General features: G+C 44.0%; 1 protein-coding gene across 2 annotated transcripts in view; it reads right to left on the reverse strand.

Moving 5' to 3' along the window:
- Window positions 1–11,457, reverse strand: part of psd2 (pleckstrin and Sec7 domain containing 2) — a 17,701-nt gene extending 6,244 nt beyond the window's left edge. The window contains exons 1-9 of one of the 2 annotated variants that reach the window (XM_080007956.1): window positions 11,342–11,457; window positions 6,725–6,922; window positions 6,305–6,385; window positions 4,630–4,742; window positions 2,977–3,035; window positions 1,370–1,459; window positions 1,194–1,237; window positions 414–604; window positions 101–171 (exon numbers count right to left, since the gene is read on the reverse strand). In XM_080007956.1, coding sequence (XP_079864082.1) covers window positions 101–171; window positions 414–604; window positions 1,194–1,237; window positions 1,370–1,459; window positions 2,977–3,035; window positions 4,630–4,742; window positions 6,305–6,385; window positions 6,725–6,922; window positions 11,342–11,391 — 897 coding nt within the window. In that variant the 5' untranslated portion in view covers window positions 11,392–11,457. Of the gene's footprint in view, window positions 1–100; window positions 172–413; window positions 605–1,193; window positions 1,238–1,369; window positions 1,460–2,976; window positions 3,036–4,608; window positions 4,743–6,304; window positions 6,386–6,724; window positions 6,923–11,341 lie in introns of both variants that reach the window. The other variant, XM_080007955.1, reaches the window with a different exon arrangement.
- Window positions 11,458–17,386: the final 5,929 nt, after the last annotated feature.

Consider the following 17,386-nt stretch of genomic DNA (forward strand, 5'->3'; position numbering starts at 1 on the left):
CAGCTGAGGAACAGCTAGCAACAGCTGCCATGCTGTGTCCACGGTCACTGCGGTGGATATGTGTTTCCATGGTAACGAAGCAGAGGGCGAGATGCGGTACCTTCTGAAGATAAAGGATCATCCCCTTCAGAACCGCATAGAACTTCTTCCATCCACGGCGTCCCCTTGGGGCTAGACGAGAAACAGGAGGAGAGAAATAGAAAGTGATAGAGGAAGAGATGCAGGGAGATTGGTTGAGTGGGAAAAAGTAGAAAGAGAGTTTGGGATTATAAGCCTGACAAATAGTTCTTGCAGGTTTTTCCACTGTAATTAAAAAGGAATCACTTTATTCCAGTGTGTGTGTGTGTGTGTGTGTGTGTGTGTGTGTGTGTGTGTGTGTGCGTGCGCCCACGCAGCCGTGCACATGCACTCACTCCGCTTGCCGTCCATGTCTGCGTGGCTCTTGCGATTCAGCACGCCATGTTTGTACGTCACGGCGTTGAGGAGGATGGGGATAGCGATGAAAGGGTTATTGCCATCGGTTACCCTGGCAACACGTTTACTGCCGCCCTCACACTGTTCCTCCACCAGCTCCGACAGACTCTTCCTCAGCTCCTCCTCCTCACTGCACACACACACACACACATATGAGTATTTACCTACAGATAAAGAAATACACAAACAAGCATGTTTACGCAAACATCCATCCACACACACATTTAAATTGAAAACACCCTCGTTCTGAGGAAAGAGCTGAAAATGTCTAACTGATACAGTGGCTCAACTAGAAAGCTCTGGGTCGAGCACAGAGCTCCGTAATGGCAGCACATTTCATTAATGGACGTTATATGCACCATGTGGAGCCAAAAGACCCTCAAGCAGCGATACCTGTTGTGCTGGGACAACATGTCGCAACAAAACAAGGGCCGCGTGTGGTAGAAAACTCCCACGGGTACATCCACACCAAGTCTGCAGTCGTAGCAAATTCCATTTGGAAGTCATCGTGTCAAAAAGGATATTTTGACATTTGCCTCTCAGATCCAGATCCATATTGTAAGTAAAATCAGAATGTAATCATTTGTTCCATTTCCTTCAGCTTAAACTCCCACCTCCCACCTTTCGAGATATTCTTCTCAAAGACAGTCAGAGAGACAGGACAAACAGACTGGGATGAAAACATTAACCAGCCGCCAGGGGTGATGATGCATACTCACATTGCCCATTCAAGCTTCTCGTTTTTAATTGAGTTGTACAACACCTGTGAAGGAAAAGCAGCGAAAGAAAGAAAATTCAGAAATACACATAAAAGATATGTTCGCAACCAATCTGACACCGCAAATAAGTAGTGACCATTACAAATAGATCTTGACAGAATTATATAAATCTTTACCTTTAATAGTTCTTTGGGGAAATCTTTGCCGTTGTTCAGGCCGTCCAGATTACTGATGAATTGTTGGCATGACATCTTCTTCCCAATGTTCTGGGGAGGGGAAAAGACAGAGCACAGACAATAAAATGTAGAAAGGTAATAAAACCTTAATTTTAACTGAAATAACTTTTAACTGAGAGTATATGCTTTGTTTCCCCTGTAGTCGAGCACTGTAAAATCAGATTTTTCTTTAGAAGTGGTGTATGATCCCTATGCCATTGTAAAAGAAAACTCCAAAATCACACAGTCAGATTGAATGAAAGCATGCGCAAGCATCCACGCAGTTCGGTATCCCTCCACTAGGGAGCAGTGTTATGCAGCTATAGTGCTGATAGTGCGGCATGCTGCTGACATGATAGTGAGGCTGATCTAGTGTCAGTTTATATTTCTCACTATCCATTGTTTAATGGGGAGGACTCTGCAACTCTGACCTATCCAGGGATAGCATCAGACACAAGAGGAATAGAATTATATAATACACTGACGCAATAATCTGGAACATTAACTATACCATAGCTTCATATTCTTGTGAGACGTATATACTTATTTGCATTCGCATTTAAATTTCACCATCATTTGACCGAAGTCTGCATTGAAACGAGGATGAGGGCATTCCGCTGTTTTCGTCTTATGATGCAATCACTGGCACTAAGTGAAGCGAGTTAGACGGAAGCCAATACGGAAGAATGTGATCCATTACTTAATCAACAACGTGGACTTTGGCCATAAGAGACTGCTTTGTGTAATAACTATCTCATATTATTAACCCAAAGAAAAAAAGACCTGAAGGTTTTCTAAATCTCATTTGCTACAGTGGCACATGAAATCTGAGCACATGAGCCTGGCACGCCGGCTCAATCCGGGATACTTTGGTACACCGGGAGCTAGTATTTTGGACACATATTTAGGATTTTTGGTACAGGGGCATCATTTAAGGCAAATTAAATATTAAACATGCAGAAAGCGTCACTACTTGCAACAGGTGCGCAGGTGCGAAGTGGGGAGAGTTTTAGTACGACAAACATACTTACCACCTGCAGGGGCAGAGAGAGAGACCAGGGGACCGGTTATGGTTAGCAGGGGTTGAAAGGGTTGTTGTTTTTTTTTTTAAAAGGGGGAGCAGTAGCGATGGAAAGGGATGGAAAGGGAAGAGAGAAAGAGGAAGGACATCGGTTAAAAGGAAGGCTATTCACGATAAAGCATCATCATCTTGTGACAGTGAGACGAGGGAAGGAATAGGGGGAGGCTGTAGAAAAAAAAATGAACAAGCTACTGCGTCTGCGACGTCTCAACCGCAGTGCTCCAGTTACCGAGAGAAAAAAACAAAAGAAACGAACGAATGAGACGATTAAAGGAGAGGAGAGACGTAAAGAGGTCAGAAAGTGGAGCTGCGTCGCGTACGGGCGTGAGGCAGACAGAGAGAAGGGGGTGAAGGACGTAGACGGAGAAAGAAATAAAGAGAAGGGGGGAGAATGCATGCCACTGTCGATGTTTAATTGCTTACATTTTATGCACCGACCATACAATTGTTTATCATACCCGAGAAAAAAAGAGAAAGTGTAACATACATGTCCGTGCAGGTCAGTGTTGAGCAGCATGAGGGCGCAGGTTAGTGTGTGGGCTCCGTCTGCAGAGAGGAGGAGAAGGATCATCGTGAAGCTAAGTGTCAAACTGCTCTGCCACACACACACACACGCGCACACACACACACACACCAAAATAAAAAAATACACACAATTATACAATAATACACTTCTTTTCGTGCCGTGAATGACGGTCTAGCTCCAAAAAAAAAGGGGATAATGCTGATCATTAAATGTGGCCATGCTCCTTCTGTTCCGATTTTTTTTTAACAACAACAACAACAACAACAACAACAACAACAACAACAACAACAATATAAATAATATCAATTACAAATACACTTGAGATCAAGCAAAATAACAGCTCATAAACTGTAGATTGTGGTAGGATTAAACTAAACTTGGACACAGAACCGAAGGAGATAGTTTGAAATTCAATACTACTAATAATAAAACTGAAAGTACAAAAATAAAAAATACAGAAATAAAAGCAAAAAAACCCCCCAAAACATTTCTAACATTTAATTAAGGAATTTAAAAATACAGATAACTAAATAAAAAGGGCAGTGTTAAAACCGGTGGTAGCACTTAAATATTGTGGCAGGAGGGTGCAACTCCATAGTTTGCAATCTACAATTGTGTCATATTAATTTCATGACAAATAAATCAAAATAAACCAATAAATAAATAAAAGGGAAAGAAAGTCCATTAGACAACTGATCCAACCACCCTGAACACACTGTTTTATCACAAAGTGCAAAATTGTTATGGATATTTAAACCAAGCTGAAGAACTAGTAGTTGATACAGTAAAAGAAACAGAAAACAACAATCACTTGTTCTGCATATCTACTTTCTTTCCTTGAAATACATGTACATAATTAGGGTTAGGGTTTAGGGTTTAGGGTTAGGGTTAGGGTTAAAGGGACGGGAGTCCTATTGCTTTTGTTAATGAAAAACTGACGTCAGTAGTCTATGGATATCATGGATCTGACGCCCTCACAGACAAGATGAATAAAATGCGTATTCAGGTTGGTCCGGACATGCCATCGTCCGAGTTTGATCCAGATTGGTTCATTATTGTGGAAGGAGTTTATGATCAACAATCGCAACCTCACCAAGATGGCGTCACGCACAGACATAGTTGGGATTGGAGGTTCTACAAAATAAAAACCCAATAACATCACTGTCAGAATTTATAGACATTCCAGATATATCAATGTATACAAACTTCCTTAATCATAATAACTGGATTTACAAAGTGCCAAAAAATAATTCTGTTCCCCAAAATGGATGAATAATCGTGATAAATAATCGTGATCACAATATTGATTAGGATAGCTGCGAATATCATTTTAGCCATAACCATGCAGCCCTACTTTAGAATGATAACCGCCATTAGTTGCGGCCTAGGAAACCCACCCACAGCCGCAAACATAGAACTACACTGTAACCAGGCCGGAATGAATTGACTTCTGCAGTCACAAAACACACTGGAACAGAGAGCCGAAGCACACTCTACCATTGAACTTTAAAGAAGGGCCGACCACCCTGGACCCCGCGTATTGCTGCCTGCATCTATATTTATTATGAATATTATAATGAAAATTCTCATCACCGTCGTCCTCACTGTGCTGACCTTCTGAGGAGGGTGTCTGTGGGTTGCAGTGACAGAAGCGTTCGGAGAAATGAACGAGGACCCTCTCCCTCTCCTGCGTCTCCCCCATCAGCGGGAAGGCCTTTAGGAAGTTCCTGTAAAACACACAAGAGCACGTTTAAAAAGTCCCCACAAGGTGAAACTGTTTTTGTGTCTGTGTGTGTGTGTGGGGGGGGGGGGCTACCAGAAAAATAAATATGAATACAATTTTAAAAAGTCAGAAAGTCTGCGTGCTTGCGTTCCACACCGACAAGCAGCCTGCCAGTGTGTGCAGCCACAGATAGTCTTCATAACACTCTTGCAATCAGTCTCAATGTTCCTGCTCAATTATTAAGATATTTGGAGGAACACGAGCACAGCTTGTCCTGATTTCAAGTGATAAATGAAGGCTGAGAAAAGAACGCTCTTAAAACAAATCAAACTTCATTCAGATGAAATAAAAAATGTTTTTTATAACTTCTATTAAAGTATTAAAGGAGCACTTCATAAGATTAGGTGAGATGGGGGAAGACGCCCCCCAGGGTAAGATACCCCACCCCTACCCTTAATTTCTCAAGCCATTTATTAAATGACTATGCTGTAGATTTCTCATCTGGATGACTGATGTGAGATCTATTCCACTGGAACCATTTTGAGGTACATTTATCCTTTTTTTTGTCATTGTATAATAGTGAACTATGTAATTATAAGATGTCCCTTTACACAATTTAAAGTGTGGTCCTATGACAACAAAATTGGCTACTGTTCCAATTTTTTTCCCCCCAACCATTTTGTTGGTTTATGCATCATCATCATCATCATCAACATACCAAACCCATATACAAATATATTAAACTTTTACAGTAAATGGACACTGTTCATAAAGGGCGCGGCGTCTTTCCCATCTGCCCTTCCCTCTAGCTCTTTACACAGTGCGTAAAGAACTATGAATTGCACAAGATTTATCAACTTATCTCCCTGTTTACCAAGTACTGACAGGAAAGGGTTCTATACGCATGATAACTGATGAATCAAAGTGTAATTAAAATAAATAATGATAAATAAGGATAGTGTTTTCCATTTATCCTGACCTGCTGCTCGCTCTCCCAATGTAGGCGCCGCCAAACTGTAAATATGTTCTGATTGGCTTCAGGGTCAAGGACACACTTCAAGACGACGTTGATAAATGTATGGCAATTTAAGGTTGTTTACTCAGCGTGTAAACAGCTGGAGGGGCAACACTAGAGAATCTTACACGGCGCTCCTTTTAAAGTAGGTTTAAAAAAAAAAAGGCTTCCACACAAACCTTTTTCCCCTCTCCAGCAAAAGAAACCATGTAACGATGATGAAGTGCTGTTGAGAGTCGGTAAGAAATGAATTTTTTAAAGCACGGGAAGAATCAAAGCGACTCCAGACGGTCACCATCCCTCGCTGCGCTGCGTTTATTTAACAACCGCACAACTTGTGTAAACTGAAATGTTCCCACCGGGGAGAATCGCGGGGAGGTACGGGGCCGCTTGGACAGGAACGTCGACTACGAGGCGGCGACGGCTCGCGGGGGCCGCGTGCGATGAGACGAGTTGATTACACACGCACGCACGTGTGGATAAACGAGACCGACAGCACGCATGCACATACACACGTAGGCCGGGGGAAGGAAGCGCTGAGTCGGCATTACCTCAGAGCTCGATCCAGCGAGAGGCCGGAGAAGTCAAAGAAGCTCAGGTACTCTGATGCCACCAACTGGCTGAAGTCGTTGCTGCCGGTTGGGGGAGCGAAAAGGAGAAGAGGGATTGACGGAGGAAGGAAAAAGGAGACAGACCCATAAATGTCAAAGAGCGGTGTTACATCATTATGACGCAGAGACGTCTATTGCAAATCAGCGTAATCATGGAAAATATTCAGAGCATGTGGATAAGTATTATTTGATGTTGATTTCTCCCTGTTTCTTCAGTTCTGCGCACGAGCTGCGATTGCTCGTCAGCTGCGGCTTCTGCAGAATCGCGTGCAACGTCCTGTCGCGTTGCGCTCCGTTCGCCTGCCGACAGCGGTGCGTGTTTATGTGGGGGGGGGGGCGTCGGCCGGGGCTGGCGCTTACTTCTTGCCCAGGTGTCGGGCCACGTCGCATCGCTTGAAGCCATCGAGGTGGAAGAGGCGCTTGGCCAGCCTCCTGGCGGCCTCGCAGTCGACCCGGCAGCCGTTGGCCAACGTGTCGGTGCTGCCGCGCTCCAAGAGCTCCGGGCCGCTCAGATCACACTCGTCTGAGTCCGACAGCACGTCTGTGAGGTTGGCGTCGCTGCAGAGGAGAACGCACGCACGCACAAACACACACACACACACACACACACACACCCGCGTGCAGGCATTCGTACACACACAAGAAGGTTTCCAGGTAAATAAAGGAAACATGTCTCGGTTGGAAACCTGCTCAGCCCAACAGAGAACACACTGTGAACTGCAGGGATTCATAATTGCATAAACATTGAAATTACATTGATATATTGAAATATAATAGATATATAGATAAGCCTAAATAAAAACTCAAAGTCCAAAAAAAGGACTTCACACATCCTGTTTTTAGACATGAATTGCCTTGTATTTACTCCCTATGTTTAAAACACAATACTTTGTTTCTATATGACCTAATGGATAAGAGTAGAAAATAAATTGATGTTAACCATTCAAACCTATTATTCTATAAGAAATATAAATTTGCATATAAAATATATTTTTAAAAATGCAGTAATTTGATGTACTATAGATTATGAAAACCTGTATCTATCTAAAACCTATCTTTTATCTAAAGTGTTTTTTGACTTTAGACTTTAGATTTTGTTTGTCCGTTTTTCTCTAATTTGGGAGTTTTATTGTACTTCTGATGACATAGACAAGCAGTTGTCAATGGGGACTAATATATGAACTAATGATCTGATAAAACACTTGATCATGGATAGTCTAGAGGATTAGAAGAGGGAGTTACGTTCCCCATTGGCGACTGGAAGGCCATGGCTGTATGGAGACAGTTTCAGTAAAGAAAATAAAAATAAAATAAATAAATAAACTCACATTTCTAAGGCGCAAAGAAATGTTCCCGGTTCAATGTGAAAAAAAACAAGTTCACCGTATTTATAAGAGGCTTTGTAGGGTTCTTGATACTTATTCGGTATTTTCAGATAAAAGAGTGAATGAATCATCATCACATCCTTCCAAATATCCCTGACGCCTGACCTCCATTCCACAACTAATGTCAGAGTTCTAGTTAAAAACGGGGAAATAACTTTCACTGAAAGCAACTCGGGAGGGAGAACCTAGGCTATAAGCTTCATTATCTGCGTGTCCATGTCCTGGCAACGAGGGAACATATTTTTAAAAAGCTGGAAAAAAAAACCGATGTGTGACCCTAGCGAATCCATTTGTTGGACAAGTATTTCACAGTTCATTAGTTAAGCTTTAACCAGTTTGGTTGAAAAGGCGTTAATAACATCAGAAAACAAACTAAAACTACTCGCAATGCTGTGCAACTTCAATTGGACTAAAAATAAAAGATAAACCCTCCAATGACACCAATGGAGACATCCAGATATTAAATGAATCTCCTTCATGGAAAATGTCTACGGCTGACTCACAGTAATCAGGATTTTTTTTTTTCCATAATAATACTGTACTATGATTTGCACGTCATGGTTTTTAATATCTTTCCAAAGATAAAACAGATTTTTTTGAAGGACAGGGACGTTAGTCATGTTGTTGTGTGATGTTGTGACTCCTTACTCCCATAAGCAGGCCACTGCTTTAGGTCAGTTCATACAACCATGACAAAACCCTAAACTAACATAGCATCAAACTGGTTGGGCGATGGAGCCGACAGCAGACAGCATCAATAGAATATTCAAGTCCGGTATTGTGCTTTGTGCTCTTCGCGGGGAACGCCGGAACTGAGGAGACATGATTTGGCCACAGCCGTAATCTTAAATGAATTACAGCGAACCTGGCGCCCCTCCCCCGCTGTTCCCCAGTGAATTTGGGGACGGAACTGAATGATTCATTACTAACTTTTTAGTCATTTATGACAACAGTCGTACTTAATACTGGATTTTGACACTGCAATGTGTCCTTAATTGCATACATAATGTACAGTCACGATTTAACGATATACAGGTTATATAATAGTCTATGATAAACAATATAATTTAAGCTATGATATGATGTGTATATATGTAGTTTGCAAAGGTTGGCAATTTTAATAGCCAGGACTTCTACTCTGTGAGGTAAGTGCTGGAGGTTCAGGTAAGTTTCCTTTAGGAGGATTTAAATATATATTTAATACAACACAGTCAATTAATTCTATTATATAATTATAAAACCCAGAATCGCGATTGTGGCGCCTCCCCTTGCGGCTGCCTGCACGAGCACCTTGTGTCGATTACGCACATTTTGGTATTATTTAGCATTTTTAGAGCTTATAGAGCTTATTGTGCGTAATCACCGGGTGTCATGACATTTCACTGCATATATGTATGACCGCATGTATATGTATGTGACAAATAATCTCTTGAACTTGAACATTACGTACAGTGCTGCGTTCATTTATAATAGTTGGGTCTTACACAGGGGTAATAATTTAATAAACCCATCAACAAAAAAATCACTGTGGGCTTTAATGAAGCAGTATAGCACGTCTTCCTTCCCCAAATTTACGCAAACCTCTCACAAACGGCTGTGAACCTTTTCCCTCGATCCAATCCATGCACCCAAGTGACAATGTCGGCATTCCGCGCTGATGATTCCGACGTTTTTTTTGGGGTTGTTTTTTTTTGCATAAACCGATTAGGCCAATTGCATTAAGTCTCCTAAATTCAATGCCTGACGCGGTGTTGTCCTGGTGATGCACCGGTCGCCATGGATACAACGGAAGCTGTGTCCTGCCGCTGGAAGAAGACAGGAAGGAGAGAGGAGGGACTGTAGGCTGCTGGTGACACACAGACATCATGTCTGTCACATGGGGTGGACACACGCACACACACACACACACACACACACACACACACACACACACACACGCACACACACACACACGGTACGCCGTTTAAACAATATTCAGCAGACTGGTTGCTGAAATAACTCTCGCCTGTCTGACTGTATTAATTCACCAGACGCAGAGAGACCTCATCAATCATTCAACGCTCAAATCAGGCATGGACGATGGAAGATGATGCCGTCTCCCCACTGCTAGGACCAACACATGCGCGCGCACACAATCACACACACACACACACACACACACACACACACACACACACACACACACACACACACAACCATGCATGTGTTCTCTCTCTCTCTCTCTCTCTCTCTCTCTCGCTCTCTAAAAGACAATGTAAAAGTCTTAAATATGCAATATATTGTATTTGTATTAGTGCAAATACATACTGTAAGACAAGTAAAGCACACATAACACGTTTGTGGTTCTCTCAGGCAAATACCAGTGTCAGTTTGTGCGTGTGGGTGTGTGTGTGTGTGTGTGTGTGTGTGTGTGTGTGTGTGTGTGTGTGTGTGTGTGTGTGTGTGTGTGTGTGAGTGTGAGACAAAGAGGACATGATTCTGCTTGTCGGTGACAAGTGATAATCTCCTTGGTTATGTGCCACTCATACCCCCACCCATACCCACACCCAAAGGGTGTGCCACTGCCTGTATGAGTGGTGTATGACTTTGTGGATTTTAATGGTATTTTCCAGGAGGATGACTTCATTTGTGACAGGATGTTTTTTTTTTTTTGTTTTTTTTTAACAACCAGTTATGTCATACATATATCTTTAACACACACATCAGATCCAAATTCCAGACCATGGGGACTCAGACAATAGGTATGCGATGGTTTGTGCTAATGTCATACCCATCTGCTGAGGCTTGTAAATGCAAATGTGACACACACACTGGTTGGTGCAATACTGGACTGAGGAAAATGCAATAACACAACAATGCCAACATTTAACACACCTTTACATCTGACTTGGGGCTCCTTCATTTCAAAGCATCCCAAACAAATAGGCACAGCCCCTTGAATTGAAATAGCCAACACCAGTGTTTCGCAAACGTTTTCATGTCAAAAGACTCTCATTTTGATATGCATTAAGCCATGGACCCCATTTGATAAGATTTAGTCTGTGGGCCCTCAATCTGAGATTTCTTTTGGGGGGGAGGTATGATTTAGTTATAAATCCCACATGTATAGATACACTTTAGTTTGGGGGACCACAGTGGAAGTATGACCAGAAGAAAGTCATGTGGTCACATTCCCTAATGGTGCTGCAATAATGGTGAGGTTTAACTGCAGATCATTCCGCTGGGGGAGGGGGGAGGGGGACCCCTCTTCAAAGACCCCCCTGGGGGATCCCGGACCCCATGTGGAGAAACACTGCAAAATTCGGTCGTTTATCATCGGAACTGTGCAAATAGTGGCTCGTATTGATTCTGCTGCTCGCAGCTCAAAGTGCAAGTCAGTTTTAGAGAAAGCCCAAAGTACACAAAGTTATCATTTCAAGTAGAGTGTGTGTATATATATATATATATATATTTTTTTGTTTCATTCATTAAATTCATTCAGTATAATAATTATATTATAGTTGACGCTCCGCAGCGTACAGTACTCTATGCGCGACGTTGGATTTGGGAGCGAAAGAAAAAAACAAATCTAATAACGTGAAAATAAACTTACAGAAGTTGGAGTAAGAAGTCGAAATGAACCTCATATTCCTCTTTCCACATCGTCGCTCCGGCAGCATTTGGATGTTTCGGGGGGGGAAGCAGAGGGGGCGCCACAAGTGGATCGACCGCTAAAGAGCCGCAGGCTTCGCGGCGTCGAACCCACGGCGTCCGAGGCGGAGCCGCTTTCATAATCCACGGCGACGACGCGGCATCTCGTCCGAACGGGAACGGAGGCGAAAGTAAAGTATCGGTTCTGGTGGCGGGCGGGGGCGGGGGGGGGGGGGGGGGGGTTCTTTTCCTCGGACGTTCCGAGCTGCTCCGCCCGGCCTCCACCACGCAGAGAGGATGTGAGGGGCGGAGCAGCTTATGAATTATAATGTTTCCTATTGGAGCCGCACAATGGACTGTGTGTTCAGGCCAAGACCTCCTCCACATGGAACCCAGAACCAACGTACCGTGAGTCATTTAGACCTCGCAGTTATCCGTTGATTTATGTATCACTTTTTTACACACATTTGTTCATCCATTCATTCTGTATGGGAATATTACCATGCAATGTATAATAACATACCATATACCATATAATAAACACTGTTTTTCTTTTTTTATATCCAACCCAGCCGTTGCCATAGTCTAACCCTAACCCTATCTTGTTTATAGGGTGCTTCCTACATTGTCTTTTTGGTTGATTGCTTGGCTGATTCTGATGATAAACCTTGCAGATTCCATTTACACGGGAACAAAGAAAACCTCGGCGGATGGCAGCAGCGGCGCCGGCCGTGGAGCACCACAGCAGATCTGTGTCCCGGAGAAGAACGTCGCTCCACGGATGCGCGCGCGCTCTCAAATGACCTTTCCCCCCATCACGGACAGGTGAACTGCATTCCGACAACGCCACGCCAAGATCTGGTACCAAAGTGTCCGAAGAGACTGCTGACAACCAAAAAAGCAATCTATTACGACAGAGTTCCTTTTAAAATCAATACATTTTTCATCAACGATAGAGAACGTCATCTGTATTCCATCAGTTTGATAAGCAACCGGATGCACAGCCAGTTAAAAGTCGACCGGTAGATTGGTTTAGGTAACTTATTGTCATGAATGATAATTATCAAGTTTTTCTAATAAGATTAGTGTTTCTCCATTACACGTAGTCTGTTACTGCCTGACCGCTCGGCCGTGCTGTTCTCTCTCCATCCCTCATTTCTTCGTCCTAACTCTCTCTTTCTATTAAATATACAGTACACACACACACGCACACGCACACACACACACACACACACACACACACACTCAAACACAGAGGCAATCGTGGCCTCGCTCCGCTGGGATGGATGAGTCGTTGGCGGGTGCGAGACGGTGTGCAGCACCACAGCAAAAGGTTTGATGCCGCCTCAAAACACTGATGCAGCTTTTTATTACAATAAAGTCCCCATTTGCACCCGCACGGCGCGCTCCGGCGCACTCGACCGTGTGTGCGGGACATCTGTGTGCCGCCCCACATCGGTCAGATCGGGCTCCTTCCACCAAAGACGGCCGCTGCTACCGTATTATTGTGGGATGTGTCAGAAAATATAAGAGTCAGGCTATATATAGACAGGCAGAAGAATAAATCTGTTGGCACTGGTAGGATTCAGTCAGTGGGTGTGTGTCTATGTGTGTGTGTATGTGTGTGTGTGTGTGCGTGTATGTGTGTGCATGTGTGTGTGTGTGTGTGTGTGTGTGTGTGTGTGTGTGTGTGTGTGTGTGTGTGTGCGTGCGTGCGTGTATGTGCGTGTGTGTGTGTGTGAGACAGAGAAGACTCTGTATCGCTGCTCGTGCCGGTAAAATGTATCCCCATGTCTGTATCGCTGCCTGACTGCTAGCCAAGGAAATATAATCTGCAGGGTATTTCAGTTGCGGGCTGACACCTTATTCCTAAAGTGGCAGTGAGGGAGAGAGAGAGAGAGAGATGTGCATATGTCATTATGTGTTGTTATGTGTTATGTGTTGAGAAATAGAAAAGGGAGGGGATGGAGGGATGGGTGGGGGATGAAGATAGACATGAAGTGCTCCTGTATTTGAACCAGTGAGTGAGGCCTCAGATATACGAGCATTATAAATATTTTTGTTTACGCCGGCACATAGCTGCCCTGTGCGTCTTTTATGTGTGTGTGTGTGTGTGTGTGTGTGTGTGTGTGTGTGTGTGTGTGTGTCTGTGTGTGTGTGTGCGCGCATCTGCACTCAGCAGTGTATATGAAAGAGATTAGTCCAAAAGGCAGAGCTGCTTCTCTTGATATGGGAGCGGCAGCGCCTGGCTTTTATCTTCTACGCTTGGGCTTAGATCTGCTGGGCTCGCCAGCTCCGGGGGGAGGAACACACGCTCACAGTACGTTCCCTGCTTGGATACGCGCGCACACGCAACGGATAGACGCATGCAAATTCGCAGACACACATGCTTTAAAATGAAAAAAAAAAAAAAAAAAAAAAAAAAAAACAGACGCGCCTATGCATGCACCGTTGCACTTAAAACTGGCCGACGGCAGCCGTGCATTGGGTTCTGTGCTGAGGTTGAGTTCGCCTGCAGTTTTGGGCAAATGTGCGTGCCATATGTGAGAATATTATGTGTGCACTGCGTGACGGTAATACAAGGTCGTGATATTCAGCTAGTTGAGTTCTTTTGTTAAGGAAGGTCTATTCAAGGTTTCTTGCCTGGCTGATCGTCCAGATAACCAAGTGGCTTAACGGTCCGACCGACTGAATGACTCGTCGAATAATTTAGCACGTAGCAAACTGACAAATATCAACTGACAATAATGGCTGACTTAAGAGTTTAATACATTTTTCTACAACTTGTTGGATGGGGAAAAGCGTCACGATCAATTATCACGTGCCTGCCTTCGAGACGAGGTGGCTGGACGGTTATTTAACAGATGACTCGTTAACCAACTGAATGACTGAGTGAGCGCCTACTTCGACCCACAGTGTCACCTTTGCTTGTTTAACGACTGAGTGTCTGTCTAAGAAACTGACTGTCTGTCTGTCTAAGAAACTGACTGTCTGTCTGCGTAAGAAACTGACTGTCTGCCTGTCGAAGAAACTGACTGTCCGCCTGTCTAAGAAACTGACTGTCTGTCTGTTATCCGCCGCTCGACAGCTGCTCCGTCCTGTGGTGAAAAGGAGTAGTTGCCCGCGGCGCCTCGAGGGATCAAATTGTACAACAGTGCGGTTCCGCAAGCCACCCAGCGGGAAACGGACAAAATGTAGAGAGAACGACGGAGGAAGGGAGAGTGACCGGGCCATCGTGAAATGCTGTGGGGAAAACGGAGAGAAGGTGATATAGGAAGGAAGCAGAGGGAGGGTGGGAGGGAGGGAGGGAGGGAAGGAGGGAAGGAGGGAGGGGGTGAGATGAAGTGCGATAAAGGGGATAACAAGAGGAAACTAAATGAGAGAAACGGGGGGTGAGGTAGGGGTAAACAAAGAAATGGAGCGACAGGCTTCTGGAATAGTGTGTATTGCTTATTTTACACTTGAACCAGATTCATAGAACTCTAAACCAACAATGTCCTTAATAGTGGGTTTTTTCTTAGGTTCTAAATAAGATCATAATGTCTTGCAGATAGTGCATAAAATGATTGCAATCATGGTTTGGGTTTGGTTTATTTATTTGAAGGAAGAATTATAAGCACTTAGTCGGAAATTCCAGAGCAAACCCAAAGGGACCTTTTTTTAAAGGAAGCCAGAGCACGATACTCTGACCTGTCCCTTTAAGACTCACTAGCACATGTATCCACTCTGGATTAAAGTGCTCAAATGGCTGGCAAGCGGGCTGGCATAGTGGACCAATAGCCACACACACACACACACACACACACACACACACACACACACACACACAGACAAACACACACAAATGCACATACATACACACACACACACGCACAAACACACACACACACACACACCCTGCTGTGCAGAGGAAAGCTGAAGACGATGATGTCATGACATAAACAATAGTTCATTCAGCGAGGCGCTGGTGGTCAGGAAGCAAGGCCATGCCTAAAGCACAACATCTGTAGAAGGAGAGAGAGAGAGAGAGAGAGAGAGAGAGAGAGAGAGAGAGAGAGAGTGGGAGAGAGAGAGAGAGAGAGAGAGTGGGAGAGAGAGAAAGGGAGAGAGAAAGAGAGAGAAAGCAGACTTCTAGAATACCTGCTTCATCCTCTGACTCATATTGATATGATAGAAGGACCTGGAAAATTCAACCCAAGGGTAAATATATCCATTCAAAGGCCACTCATCTGAGCGTCATCGAGGAACATCTATTTAGCTTTGAGGTGGAGCTCTACACAGCCGTGTAGGGGTCGGGGGCTTGTATAGTGTCCGGTGAGCCAGACGTATAGCCGCGGGTCATGTTGCGGGTTTTTTTCCCCCCACCATATGGTTCCCATTACCACTTCCCCACTTCAGTTGCCCTCCGCCGGCGTTGGTGAACCCACCTGAGTGCTATTAGGGGAATTAAATATAGGAGAGTACTGTCAGCCGTCGCTAAAAACCCCACAATTTCTGAGGTCTACCGTACCTCTAAGAGTTGTTTGCTACACAGCCCCCTCCACCAGAGCACAAAATGCAGACAAAATGGCGGGAGCCGGTGAGAGCTGACTGAAAATATGACAGCGGTTGTAATGCCAAAACATAAGCCTTTCTGTGATCCACTAAGCGCTACATACGGTGGATGTTTTAATATCTTTGTGTGATTCCGATGATTGAATACATTGACGTTAAAACACATTTTATGTCAGTTTTTCCTTTCCCTCCCAAACATCCTAATAAACAAACCAAAGGACACAAATCTATTAACATGCCGTGTCATGTAATGGTATTATTGTATCTATCGCTATCTGTTACACGGAATGAATACGATCATCCCGGGTCAAAAGACAATCAAACCACCATGCAACAGGCACGGGTCTCCGGAGGTAACGGCAAATGCAAACAAGGAGACGCGGGATGAGTTATCTGATTTACTTGTGAGACGTGATGAATCCCGAGGCATCCTTGACACTATAAACCACCTTGACGCCGCACGATTATTCAGTGCGGGCGATCTGAGACTTACAGCGCCGAACGCAGATCCAGGATATGGACGACAGGTTCCCACACAGTACCTGCTCACCTACAAAAGACATGTCAGAATCAGGATCTTCACACAACATGTGATTGTCAATAACGGCGACGATCCGAGGCAAAAATCAGCCGACTACGGACACAAGTTTACACACCCTTCAGCCCTGGACGCGGAGAGACGCACGCTATCCATCTGACGTCAGCACCAAGGTTCACAAAATACCAAGAGAATTCCATTGGATAAGCCTGGGAATACAGCTACAAACGGATACACAATACTGCGCCAGAGAGAAAGTAAGCTGGATACACTCGGAGATGTCACCGTGCAAACCATTTCAATACAAATGTTCCATCTGGGACCGGCTCAATTTAAAAGATTTGGGCTCGAAAATCATACGTTATCCATTGAATTCAAACATAAATGTATAAATTGTAAGTAACAACAGAAATTCCTAGGGGGCGCTATACCACCCTGAACCCCTTCCTAGCTTTGGCTCTGCTATAAACCTGGAGAAGGAGGTAGTTCTGGCCACTTTAACGGCTACAACAGGTCGTCTTTATTTCATTCCCTACAGAATAATGTGTAGAATAGATAAAGACTTGCTTTCTAGTTGCCTCTTCTGTTGACATCTGGCCTAAAAAGCTGGGTTGTGCTTCACATGTATAGACGGCTTGTAAGATGTGAAGCTGCAGAAATCTCAAAAGGTGCACTAAATTTGAATCTGCATAATAATACCAAAAATACATGACCTTTCAATTTTCACACTCTTAAAAGACCACCTCCAGCAAATTTCACATCTTGTTTTCCACATTTTCCACCACCCTTTTACCAGCTAAACTGTCTGGTGGTCAAAGAGAAAAAAGTTTTCTTATAAATTTTGTCCCTGTCACTGCTGTTACTAGCACTTTTGGGCATTTGCTTCTGTTCGACAGGTTAATCTGTACTTCAGCT

Source organism: Zeus faber (assembly GCF_960531495.2).
Source record: "Zeus faber genome assembly, chromosome: 10".
NCBI lineage: Eukaryota > Metazoa > Chordata > Actinopteri > Zeiformes > Zeidae > Zeus > Zeus faber.